This window comes from Nicotiana tabacum, chromosome 2, assembly GCF_000715075.1.
Source record: "Nicotiana tabacum cultivar K326 chromosome 2, ASM71507v2, whole genome shotgun sequence".
Classification (NCBI taxonomy): domain Eukaryota; kingdom Viridiplantae; phylum Streptophyta; class Magnoliopsida; order Solanales; family Solanaceae; genus Nicotiana; species Nicotiana tabacum.
The window spans coordinates 93,017,144-93,030,127 of record NC_134081.1 but is presented as its reverse complement, the minus strand read 5'-3'; the positions used below and the strand labels follow the sequence as shown (position 1 = coordinate 93,030,127).

At 38.0% G+C, this 12,984-nt stretch overlaps 2 protein-coding genes across 5 annotated transcripts; one reads left to right on the top strand and one right to left on the bottom strand.

The window, feature by feature from the left end:
- Positions 1-3,982: 3,982 nt before the first annotated feature.
- On the top strand, positions 3,983-6,759 carry LOC107829773 (interactor of constitutive active ROPs 4). 4 transcript variants are annotated; one of them, XM_016657242.2, is made up of 4 exons: positions 4,039-4,277; positions 4,396-4,460; positions 5,186-5,254; positions 5,473-6,759. In XM_016657242.2, exons 3-4 carry the CDS (start codon positions 5,241-5,243, stop codon positions 6,593-6,595), a joined length of 1,137 nt encoding a protein of 378 aa, XP_016512728.1. In that variant the 5' UTR covers positions 4,039-4,277; positions 4,396-4,460; positions 5,186-5,240; the 3' UTR covers positions 6,596-6,759. The 4 variants fall into 4 exon arrangements, with proteins under 4 accessions (XP_075092296.1, XP_016512728.1, XP_016512729.1 ...); XM_075236195.1 differs by lacking the exons at positions 4,039-4,277; positions 4,396-4,460 and adding an exon at positions 3,983-4,001; XM_016657243.2 differs by lacking the exon at positions 4,396-4,460.
- Positions 6,760-7,372: 613 nt separating this feature from the next.
- Positions 7,373-12,009, bottom strand: LOC107829772 (tyrosine--tRNA ligase 1, cytoplasmic-like). The gene is given in 12 exon segments (XM_075236202.1): positions 7,373-7,626; positions 8,248-8,307; positions 8,795-8,900; positions 9,002-9,147; positions 9,336-9,418; positions 9,517-9,556; positions 9,558-9,623; positions 10,124-10,220; positions 10,305-10,594; positions 11,077-11,224; positions 11,793-11,860; positions 11,990-12,009. Coding segments are annotated over 10 exon segments (1,056 nt in total). The 5' UTR covers position 11,224; positions 11,793-11,860; positions 11,990-12,009; the 3' UTR covers positions 7,373-7,605.
- Positions 12,010-12,984: the final 975 nt, after the last annotated feature.

Below are 12,984 nucleotides of genomic sequence, written 5' to 3'. Positions count from 1 at the left end.
ATATTCTTGGCTTGCACCAAGGTTTTCTCTTTTAAGCTTCGGAGTTGGACCTCAACCGAAGCCAGCTGTGTTCAGGGAGTTTCTTTCTCTGAGGTGAGGCGGTCCATGTTCTTCTTCCACTCCTCGGCCTCCGATTTCACTACATCCACTTCAGCACGAAGCTGCCTAATCACTTTGAACTTTTGCTCAACCTGTGGGACTGAGTTATTAGCCATCAATTCCGAGTCGATATCATTTAAACCAAAGATTCTTTGTACCTACTCGGCCAGCTCAGTTTGTTCTTTCCGAGATGCTTCCAGCTCAGCCTGAAGTCTTTTTTACTTCTCCTTCTCTCTTCCCACCCAAAAGCTTTAAGGCATCTCTCTCCTCGGTAAGCCTTCGAACTTCGGTCGTGTACCGGCTCAACTCCCTTCGGGATTGAAAAAATGCCTCGTGATGAAGCGCAGAAGCCTACGAAAATAAGAAGGGATTATGCAAGGAAAGGAAAACACAAGTATGAAAATCAGCAAAGAAAATATGAACTTACCCGGTTCAAGGCTTGCTGGGCCTCGTTAAAAAGGCAAGGCACTCACACCTCGCTCGAGCTCTTTTTCGGAGCCTCCAAGTCACCCGGACCTGTGATGTCTTCTATACCGATAGAATAACCATGGAAAGGATCCTCCCCTCCATAAGCTCTTTCCCTGTGACAAGTTCCCATAGCTTGAGCGTCACGTATCATCGATTGGGAGAAAGAAGGGAAAGAGGGGGAATCTCCGATCTCTATCGCCCCGAGTAGGTCGTTTGGGATACTGCCTCCGTCTTTGGGAGCCCCAAGCTCAGTTTGCGCACCGGTATTCTCCGCCTCTTCGACGGTCTCTTTACCCCAAGGTAAAACAATCCTTGGTCTCCAAAGGTTCGGGAACTTGGGTCGAAGTCCCCTCCCCGACCTCCTCAAGCCTGGTTGGAGAGGTATCAACTCCCATCGATACCGAAGTATTTTGAGTGTCGGTGCTATCCTGGGCACGAGCCAACAACCTAGAATTATTTTCTTCTTCTTCTTTTTCATCCCTTAGACTCAGGACCGACTCCATAGTCAAAGGGATTATGTTTACCTTGGGTTTTCGAGCCACTCTCTTTTTAGGTTTCTGACCCTCGGAGTCCAAGGCCCTTTTTCTCTTAAACGCTTTCTCCGATTTTGAGATAGGCAGTAGAATTTTTTCATCACCTGATAGGGGTCTCATAACCGCATCTTTTTCGATATCTATTGCTCCATGAGTGCCCGACAAATAATGACGTCAAGACCAGGTTTTTGACCTAGTTCTCGAGGTGGGGAATCGCTCCCGGCATCCAAGCAACGGGCTGCATCAAGGAAGATGCTAATAAGAAAAGATGAAGAAGTTAAACAACAAACATAAATTTAAAACGGGACCGTACTCACGTTTCATGTTCCATTTCTCAAGAATGGCATGCTCTCAGCCGGGATCAGGTCCGAGGTCTTCACTCGAACAAATCAGCCCATCCAGCCCCGATCCTTGTCTTCATCTATACTCGAGGTGAACACCTTAGTGGCATGATGTTGAAGCTTTATCAGCCCACTTCGGTAAAGTCGAGGGCTATATAATCTTATGAGGTGGTCGAGGGTGAAGGGAAACCCATCGATTTTGCTCACAATAAAACGGATCAAGATCACGATCCTCCAGAAAGAAGGATGAATTTGGCCGAGGGTCACCTGGTATTTCTTGCAAAAGTCGATGATGACTGGATCGAGGGGACCCCGCGTGAAAGGGTAAGTGTAAACACTCAGATACCCTTCCACGTAAGTAGTAATTGATTCCTCCGGTGTCGGTATCACGACCTCTTTGTTTACCCAATTACAGTTTTTCTTCACCGTATCGAGAAGACTTTTTGTTATCGAGCATATGTATCTCGATATCGGCTTGCATCGACCGGCAACCGAAGAGGGTTTGTCAACTTTAAAATCAGAATCAATAACACACACTCCGAGAACAAGTTCTTCAAGGCGTGGCTCCACCACCGTTTTATCGCCGGCCGAGATGAAGAAGCAACTTCTTTATGAGAAACGGTTTTAGATATCTTGGCCATCTAGGTTTTCAAAGAACAATGAAGACGGAAAATTGAAATATTTCGGTGTTTGATGAAGAACAAACAAAGAACTTTTCAGAACCTGGAAATAGATAAGTTTTGGAGAAGACGAAGGACTGTAAAGAATAGAATGAGAAGAGTTGAAAGTAAAAAGTTTAAAATAATGAAGAAGGGGGCTATTTATAGGTTTGGCGATGACGGTTCACAATCAACAGTGGCCGACCATCGTCTGACGCAAATTTAATGCCTTGGTAACTGAACCGACGAGACATTTATCACGTACGTCATAGTCGGGCTTGATGCAAACGTCAGTGTATATCTAGTCATATCGTTGGGAAATCATGTCGTTTTTCACCACATTCTTCCCGAAAAACGAGGGGACTATCTGTATACAGTCAAAACTAGTTTTGCCCTTCGTGTAATTAGTCAAGATTGGAACACGATGGACCAAGGGCTGACTTCATAATATTAAGATGAGATCCGAAGCCAGGTTATCAAACTCAAGATTCAGGGACCGATCAATACCGAGCTCGAAGTCAATATCGAGCTCGATTCAATACTGAGCTCAAAGTCAATATCGAGATCGAGTCAATACCGAGCCCGAGTCGATATCGAGTTCGAGTCAATACCAAGCTCGAGCCAATATCGAGCTCGAGTCGATATCGAGCTCGAGATCCGAAGATCGATCAGTACCAAGGCCAACCAAGATCGAGCTATGAGACAAATAGTCGTTGTAGCCGCACTTAGGGAGAGAATTTCGGCGAGAATTAAGGAAAAGTTAATTAGTTAATCTATCATGGGATCTCCACTATGTGTTTTTTATTATATCCAAAGCATAATGTTTCCACTATATTAAGAGTAAGTATCATTTTTGTAAGGGCAGATTGAACATCCGCAGAAAAGATCAAAACATTCATACACTTGCATTTCAAAGATCATTACACTGATATATAGAGGTTGTCCTTTTTTGGGTTTTGGATGTTGATTCATCTTGCTCGTTTATAAATCATTCTCTAATCAATTTGGTTTGTATTTCTTTCCTTTTTGCAATAAACATTCGATATATTTCTACTTATCTTTCAGGTTTGTACCAATTTATACAACATGTCTTTAGAACCGCATATAAATTCAACTCTATTCGTTTTTTGGGTAAACAATTTGACTTTTAATAAGACTACAATGAGAACCACGCATAGATACAGATTGGCTTTTTATTACCAAAGTCTGCCTAATTAAGAAATTGTTGCTCTAAGTTACAGACTAAATATATATGATTGAATAATAAAAGAAAAGGAAGGAGTATGAAATTACATTTTTTTCTTCTTTCTTTTTTCTTTAATTTGGGTCATAGACAAGATCATTTCTACTACTTGAACTAAAAGAGTAGTAAAAGTTATCTTCTGAAACATAAAAGTGAAAAACAGGGACTTACTTTAGTAAGATCATTAAAAAATTGCCTAAAGTATATACTCATTCAGTATTCAACTGTTTCTTGGAAATTGCCTGTGGTCAAGGAGCTCGTTACAACAGGTTAAACCTAAAGGGACACATGGTTCCTTTGTTACATGGTTCAAAGTCCAATACTTATTTTTTCTTGGTATTAAAGGATAACTCGATACATAAGGTATCTCGCGTTCAAGCAAGGTTCGTAAAAGTATCGCATTTTAAAGATGTGGTGTGACAGTTTATCTTAATACAAACATTAATGACTGATTCCACGTCTCGAATTTTTTATGGGCAAATTTACCCATTCAACTTTACCGTTCTTGGTATTAGTAGGTGAAATTCAAAGGTCAAATGCCCTTCACTATTATCCAAAATTTAGATGCTGATACAGAGACACAGATTCAGTAATCAAGAAAGGTAAGTGGTTTGAAAAGAAGCAAAAGGACAGTTCAAGAAAAGTAAAAAGAGAAAAGGTCAGCTTTGCCATTGTTACAGATAGACTCTCTAGATTTTCCCAATAACAGAGTGTTGTATTATTTTGGTGTCCCCTTACTCTTAACGTTCAAATTTACCCTCTTGTCCTCTTCCTCTCTCTCTGCTACCCACCTTTAATTCAAACTTCAAATATTTCAAAGTTCAAATCTTTATAGTATCTATCCTAAGCTTACTTGGGGTATAAAATTCTACTACTCTACTGAAATTTTACTGTTGCTCTCCTCATTCAAAAAAGGAAAGTGCTTTTATTGCTGGTAAGCTCCTCATTCACAAACAATCTTGAATCCACAACAAACATTCAATTCTCAAAAAGCTAAAGCCTTTTTCTTGATTTTCTGCTTTCTGGGTGTTTCTTCTTTCTTCATTCTGAAGGCTTTTAGTAATCAACTACTGAAGAAATAATCAAGAAAGGTGAAGTTTTGTTGGAATTCTTTCTGGTAAGAAAAGATGGACATTATTTTGATTTTCCACTTTATCTTCCTTTGCCATAATACCATTTCCTGTGCTTTTTCTTTACCTATTAAATAAATGATGCATTTAGAGCAAGAAAGATCAAATTTTCTCCTTTTTTCATAAACCAATTATTGACTGAATTATTTGGTAGATCTTCATTTTACTGAACATTTGAGTCTATTCAGACAAACATGCATTATGGTCGAAGTTTCAAGTGAATAATTCCAATTTGAAAATCTAATATTTGAAACCCCTTTCTAGTGTTTTGAAATATTATGAGAAAATGTGCACATCTTCCGATGACATTGACATATGCATGGGGATAAAGGTGTCTGGAAATTTTCCTTTTTCTTTGTTCTAAACGCGTGCTTCACTTCTCTCTCTGTTCAATTTTGTCTCCTTTTCCTGCAAAGAATGTTTTCCTTTTTCTTCTTCCTTTTACCATTAAAATAAATCACCCCCCCCCCCCCAATACAAACTCTGTCTTTTCATTTTTAATTACTTTTTGTAATTGCTTAGGGGGTGGGGGGGATGCTTGTTATTATTTTCTCCTTCGACATTAATATTTTAACTGATTATTCCTGCTTTTATTGGGGTTGTATATTTTTTAACTTCAAATTAGTTTCAACTTTCAATTCCCATGCAATATATAGAGAAGTTGATGCCTTTGATATACTTCTAAACTGATTGATCCTCTCCACTTCCACAGATCAAGACTTAAAAGTGTTAGAAGATTGCATCATTGAACATTTTAAGAAGGTGAAATGCCACGATCAAGGTGAGTGTCTTTGGATGGTTTGACTCCCTATCAATAATTCAATACAGTATGAGTAATATTTTATAATTCATGAGTAACTATTTTTCCCCGGAAACTTTTAGAATTTCTATTGCTTAGCTTTTACCATCAAATGAATTGTGAATAATCCTGTGTCCTCTTTGGTGCTTGAAAAAACCTTGTCTAATAATTTTCCCTTGTTTTTCATTTTGAGGGAACAGGGGATCAGAAATGCCTCAAAGGCAATCTCCTCGAGTCCCTTTGCAACTCAGAACATCAAGCTCTGATTCTGATCCTCTACACCATCGATCAGTGACTGACCGGAGTCCTAAATTGAGTGATCGTCGTTCGCCACGAGGCACTCAATCTGATCCACTGAATCAAAGAAAGCTCGGAACAAGAATTGCAGATTTGGAATCCCAACTTGGGCAAGCACAAGATGAGCTCAAATCTCTTAAGGGGCAGTTAGCTTCAGCTGAGGCTGCAAAGAAAGCAGCTCAAGAACAGCTTGAGAAGAAAACCAAGAAACCAACTGTTGCTGAGCCTGAGCAAATCCAAGAAACCAACAACAACAACCCAACTCATGAAATTCCAGATGATGACCAGAAAGAAACCGATGTTTTTGAAGTTCCAATTGAGAAGGAAACAGTGGAGCCTCCTCCAAATGTTGAAATAAGCCACCCCTCTGTTGAAGAGGACCTGAAAAGTGCAAATCTATCGCCTGCTGAACCACCAGCCATTGCTAAACCGGTTGCTGAACCGGAGAAACCATCAGTTGAAGAGATGAATTTGAAGGATGAAGAAATATGCTCATTAAAATCCAAGTTGGAGGAGAAAGAAAAAGAGCTTCAGGTTTTTATCCAAGATAATGAGAACCTGAAGAAGGAGCTGAATGAAAAAATGCTAGAGATATCTTCCATTACGGCCAAGGAAGAGGAAACGAGCCTCAAGCTAAACCAAGTAGCACAAGAGCTGGAAACAAGCAAGAATAATGCAGTTAATATAGAGGAGAAACTTGAGGCTACTGAAAAGGCAAAGGAGGCATTAGAAAATGAGATGAAGAAACTGAGAGTCCAAACAGAACAATGGAGGAAAGCTGCAGATGCTGCAGCAGCAGTATTAGCGGGAGGCGTGGAGATGAACGGGAGAAGACTATCTGAGAGGTGTGGATCAATGGATAAGCATTACGGTAATGTATTTGAACCAGCAGTTGGAGGATACGGCAGTTACATGGGTTCGCCGGGGTTGGTTGATGATTCTGATGATGTTTTTGGACATGGGAAGCGAAAAGGTTCTGGTATTAAGAAGTTTGGTGACCTCTGGAGGAAAAAGGGCCAGAAATGAATGTTACCTTTTATTGAATACTTGAGAACAATGTATGTTATGTCTCTTTGCCAGCAAAAATGGTTCCTCACCATTTCAACTTTCTTGGCTAATGTATGAAGGGCTGCTATTATATGCTTGTGTTAAATTGCTGTGGTTAGTTGTATTGTTTTTTTTCTAGTCTAGCTTGATGCCTTAACCTGCCATTCATGACCGTGTCTTTAGATCCATAACTGGATGTTTGTGTGTGGTTGATGACGATGTTCGGGTAAGCATAATTCGTGTTGCTTGGGATTAAATGCAATACCCATTCGAATGTCAGCACTGAACGCAAGCTAGACTAGAAATATGAATCATGTTTACAATACAGAAAAGTAAGCGCAAAATGGCACTGTCTGGACAACCTCATTATCAATGAAAAATTGAATGAGATTTTGTAAAAAGGTTTCTTCTTGCTAATAAACTTTGCCCAGCTAATTAACATTGCTTGGGGTCTTAGGAAAACAAGAATTACCTGCCTCATAGAACTCAGTCACATAGAGATGACGTTCTTATCTTCGAATTGTCAAGTAGATGTCCTTTCTTGTAAGGCAAAAAAGATGAATAAACACAGGATACGAAGTTGGTCGATGCTGCTTTCTTGAACGTGTCTTGATTTATATGTTAATCGGGGCTCAACATTGTGTTTGCCTGCAAATCTTTACACGCACCACAGAGGACGAGAGGTGCACATAGACATTTGGAAATTACCATGTTGCTAACTAGAGTATCAGAAGCATTTCCTCTGTGAAATCACAGTTCACAAAATTTAGTCTTATTCCTTTTTTTTTATAATTGAAATTGTCTTCGGATCCGGACATATCAATAGGAGTAAGAAATATTAGATAAAAAATGAAGGGTGCCTCTGATGCTAAACATTTCTAATTGTGGGAAACCAAGGTATTAGAATGCAACAGAAACAAAATAGAATGGATTTTCTCGGACAGCCATCATAATCATCATCTCCTAATCCCACTTCATTCATCAAAACCTCAGCTCGTTACCTTGAAACTCTGCAAATCAGAAAACAGCAACAATTAGATGCAAAAGCTGCCATAGAACTACTTTTGAACACTTGCCACCTTGATATGGTCAAGAGCCAAGAAAATGAACGAGCCTATTGTTTCTGAATGTCCTGGGCGGCACACACAATAACCAACTCCCCCCCCCCCCCCAAAACCCAAAACCCCCCTCCAAGGCCAATGTCACATAATCTTTGAACTTTCTAACAAAAGGTCTATGGAACTAAATGGTTTAGAGGGTTTGACGAATGTGACATTGAGTTTATGTGATTGGTCAGATACAAGTGTTTTGTCAGGATCACCTAAATGGTACACTTTGACATCGTCATCGATTCATTAGAAATTGTATCTTTTGCACGGGAAGAAGTGTAATCTCAATAGTCTAGGAGAGACATATATTCAATTTGAGCCATGTAATTACACCATCAATCATCCCTTTTGAAATAAGAGGTAAAACCTGACCCCATATCAGCCGAAAATTCAGATTTCTATTTTCTTGTACCGAGAAGCCTCAGTAGTTCAGTAAAGAAAGCATACCCTGACCTCAAGTGATAACATCAAAGAGACATTTTATCCAAAACAGAACATTTAGGCAACTTTTAGAACACATACCTTCACCCTTTTCATAAGGTCTTTGGCTTTCTGATCATTCTTAAAATGATCACGCACCGGCTGCATAACAAAATTTAAATGAGTCAGGAGGACAACTGAAGAAAGGTGGAATAAAAAATATATAAACTATACAAAAAATAAAAAAAAAATTGTGGTGCCCTGATCTTGAGTAACAGTAGCCTATTTAACATTAACTATACCATCTGAAGCTCATGTGATACAAGCCATCATGTGCGCAAACTTAATTTACTATCAATTGATGTTAAATTGCCAATCTGATTGATCACGCTCAGTATAAACAATAAGGACCTTGAAATTCAAACTATAACTTTAAGATATAAAAATACTCTACAGACAAAGAAGTTATTCTAGGGTGCTGATGCTGTATTAATCATGAGGTAATAACACCAAGTCACCAACTATAAAAAGATTACTTTTCACATTAAGAGGAAATTTGCAAATGTATATATATTAAACTTCAAACAGGGACTGCATAAGATATTGGTGTAAATACCAATTATCAGCCCAGTAAGATGTATTCATCTACCTGTAATATCTTGTTGATTGCTTTTGATAGTGCAGGTTTCAAGTCCGCAGGATGCAAGTTCCCATTTTCATAGTCAGCAGCCAGTTCTTCAAAATTCTTAAAGGTCCTAGTGTGGGAAAGAGAATAAAACAAAAGATGATCTAAAAAACAGTACTTTGGTTAGCAAATCAGCTGAATGGATATGAATAAATGCATGGCATGACTCACTTGTCGCCACCATTCTCAGCACTTCGCTCAATTTTGAATTCATTAAACCAAGGGATGACAATATACTTGATGTACTCCGGACATGGATTCTTTTCTACAACCTTCGGTGGACAAAAAGCCTTCTTTATCTTGAGATTTACATCTGCCTTTGATGTTCAAGCATGGCAAAGGAAAAAAAATACATCAGTTCATTAGAACATCAGTGGCAACGACGACTACCTGTTAATTAAGAACAATGACTCTCAACCTAAAATCAAATGTAGCACGGTGTTACATGTAACTAATACTCCATATGTATATAGTTAGATAGCCTAGAGGTAAAATCTGAAAATACCTCTTCATCCTCCATGTAGATAGAAGAAGCGGGGTCACTCTTTGACATCTTCTCTTGACCTTCCTGCAAACCAGGGAGCATGTCTGCACACCAATATGATAAGAAAACAAACACATTAAACAAAGGAGTTAGTCCAATGAAAAGAGTTTTCGAATTCTAGCATACAAAATGATCTTCGTACGATGAGACAATATGATAGGCTTGTTTTTCCTCTTGGTATCATTCACAGTACTCTCTTGCAAGTACGTTAACCTTTCGCTGGTCCATGCCTAGTTGACAGATATCAGCCTATTAAGACAAAATTCCACATTTAGCTGGAAAAGAATAATTAAAACAAATAATCACCACTATGGCATTGACCACTATTAAAACAGAAGATTGAACAAAAACAGACATAGAAATAGGCAACAAATGAAACAAAATATTATGCAGCTTTCTTATATCTGTACATATAAGAAGCATATGCCACTGAACTAGAAACTCAAGGCAAGCAAGCTCTACGCATATGGAGATAATTTAAAACAACTGATAATGCTTTTTTACTCATTGACTTTGACAAGCAAGAACAAGGTTGTCAACTTTCATTACAGGGCTAACCAAGACAAGCAAGAACTAGGTCTCAAATGAGATAACAGGGGTAACTTTGCATCCTAAAATAAGAATAGCAGTGAAGGTGCTTCTGTTTTTCCTAATAGAGCCTTAGAGGTCCAACAAAGGATGCTTATATTTAACTTATCCAGATAATTGAACAAAGAATTTTTTTGAAAATACTCATAAGAACAGATTACCTTAAGGAAGAATATGTCAGCGCATTGCATGCATGGGTAAAAAATCTGGGCGGCGGTCAGCTCATCTTGCTCAGACCGACCCATAATTTGGCAACACCTTAGAATGAAGAAAAACATGTAAGTAATAACTGAATGCTCCTTTTAGCAGAAGAAAGAGAGTTTTTGATGCATTAGCCTTTACCTTAAAATCCGTGGAAGCTTGTTCCTTCGAGCTATGTCCATAACAAGAGGCCAGTATTCATGAGCTTTAGAGTTAATCTCTTTCGAAGACCACAGAAATTCCACTTGACCCCCTTCGAGATTCATTCCCACACCCTTCCATAACTCAATCAAATATTGGCCAACAACTTCAATTTTCTTCAAATCACCACCCATCTTGTTATTTAGCTGTGCAAACCAATCTGCAATCCAGATCTTCACCTTGCAGCCGGCAGAAGTCAGTTTGTTGACATTGAGTGCCTTCAAAACTCCCTGTTAAGCAAAGAAGTTTTATAATAGAAAAAAAGTCACAACATGCTAAAAGAACATATAACTGCACAGAAGCTCCTCCCGTAAAATTTCATAGCCATCCTGTACTAATGTAACAGGAAGAAAGAAAGCCATAAAATATAATTTTATGTAACGGCTTGTCAGTATAAGCAATTGATCATGAATTAATTTCATTGTGTGACACGCAAACAATTCATTGGGACTTTTTAGTCAATCTCCACCCTTAGAACAAAGACAGGTGAACAGAGCTCCATCTGGAAGAAGTATATTACAACTACCAATCATGAGAACAGGAAAAACAGTCATGTTCAAGTAGAATTAACAAACCTTAATAAAAAAAAGTAGAATTCTAAACAAAATAAGCCACATGCATTGTGCAATCCAGACATTTTGCAAATGGCAAGATTTTTATCATCTTCATTCCTGTAAGTTAGAATGCCCTCGGGGAACTCACATCTACGTACCTGAGCTATGTGCATTCGACCAGAAGGCTCAAAACCATCATAGCAGACGGGCTGCGGCTTCTTTGCTAACAGATTCATCAACTCATCCTCCTGTATGCATTCCTCCCCAATACTCCTAATAATCTTGAACCTCTCCTCCACACTCATCCTAAAACATTAGCATAATATAACAAATTCAATCTCAAATTTGAACAAAAATGCATTCATATGCAAACAAGAAAAACCATTCCATAGATCTCACCAAAGATATCAATGAATCCTCAATTACAAACTAATTGGGATGGCTATATGAGTTACTTTTTAATTTTTGATGGTGGTGGTGTCCGGGGTAGTTTGCGGCACCTCGACTACTCCACTGGGCACTTGGTACCTCCGGCTTCAACTAGCACATGTACCGGGATAACTCTGACTACCAAGGCTTAGGCATATGAAAAAAATTACCTAATGTAGTAATTTATTTGCCTCCCATTGGGATGTGAACCTAAGACCACTGGGACACACCTTGGGTGCAGGACGGCTATATGAGTCTTCTATATATGTTTCACGCTATTCGGATCCATTTCATTCCAATATTCAATAATTTGTCAGGGCTCTCTATAAATCTCTAAGATTACAGGTTATTAACAGAATTCACTAGCTCTTCAGAAATTAAAAAAAAAAAATACTCCAAATAGAAATTATATGATCCGTGAGAGCAAATAGAGGCAGATGCTTACTGGGAAGTGGCAATGGAAGCGTCGGATGTAGAAGCCTTCAATGAGAGTGCATCAATCGCTTCTGAAGCCTCTTGATTATTCATTATCCAGCAAAACGACAGTTGAATTAGGGTATTATGTTATATTTTCGTAGTTCAATAGCTCTTCGGAAATTACACAGCAAAAAAAAAAAAAAAAAAAAATTGAAAGAGACTTACTGGGAAGTGGAAATTGGAGGTTTAGATGAGGAATCCTTCAAAGAGAGAGCATTAATGGCTTCCGAAGCCTCTTGATTATCCATCTTCCTCTGCAGCCAATGTAGAATGATCAGAGTATTTATCTCACTTTCCCGTAGGTTTTTAAAACTTATACTATCAGCTCTAATCTAACGGAAGCTGTAAAATCTATTTACAGTTAAGTCAATGAATTATTAAGCAGATGGTAAATAGTAAACACCTGAACCGCGAAGTAGGGGAAATGTTTCTCTTTTTTTTTTTTCGAAACTGGGAAATTGGCTAAACAATTTATTTATTTAATTTTTTTCATCACCTTTTTAAAGTCCTCCAGAGAGCAAGAGAAACTCGTTGCTTATTTAATTTCTGTAATCAGTTCTTGTTTTGAATCGAAGAACGACCACTGTGTTTTAGTGATTATTAGCTTGTCATAGGTATTATTTATTAAATTATTTTCTATAGCTATGTTTTAACTTGTTATAAAGTGTATTCGATGTATTTAAGCTAATGTATTCATGAATACAATAGTAAAAGTCGGCAGAAAAAAGGGAATTACAGCTAACGTATAGACTGTATTCATATGTATTCGCGAGCTGTATTCGTGAATACAGTAACAGAATTTGCGAAAAAAAGGGATTAAGCTGTTTAAAAACGGTAAGTGAATCAATTAACGAGATAGACTCCTAATCTAACTCAACAAACTCAATTATAACACACAAAATTTGTATTTTCAATTATAGAAAAGATTCTCAACCGAAAAATACTCCAATAACAGAGCAATCTTCAGAGATTCAATCCATCCTTTCTTTTTTTAGTGGTATCTTTACTAAAATATTTTTTAGTGATATCTTTACAAATAGATTTATATATTGAGATCTGTACTTGTATTTCTCCAGATCTTTGTTTCTCCTATATCTTTTTTTTTCCAGATCTTTGTTTCTACTTACCACAATTCTTTGGAGCAAAAAAAGTTGAATGCA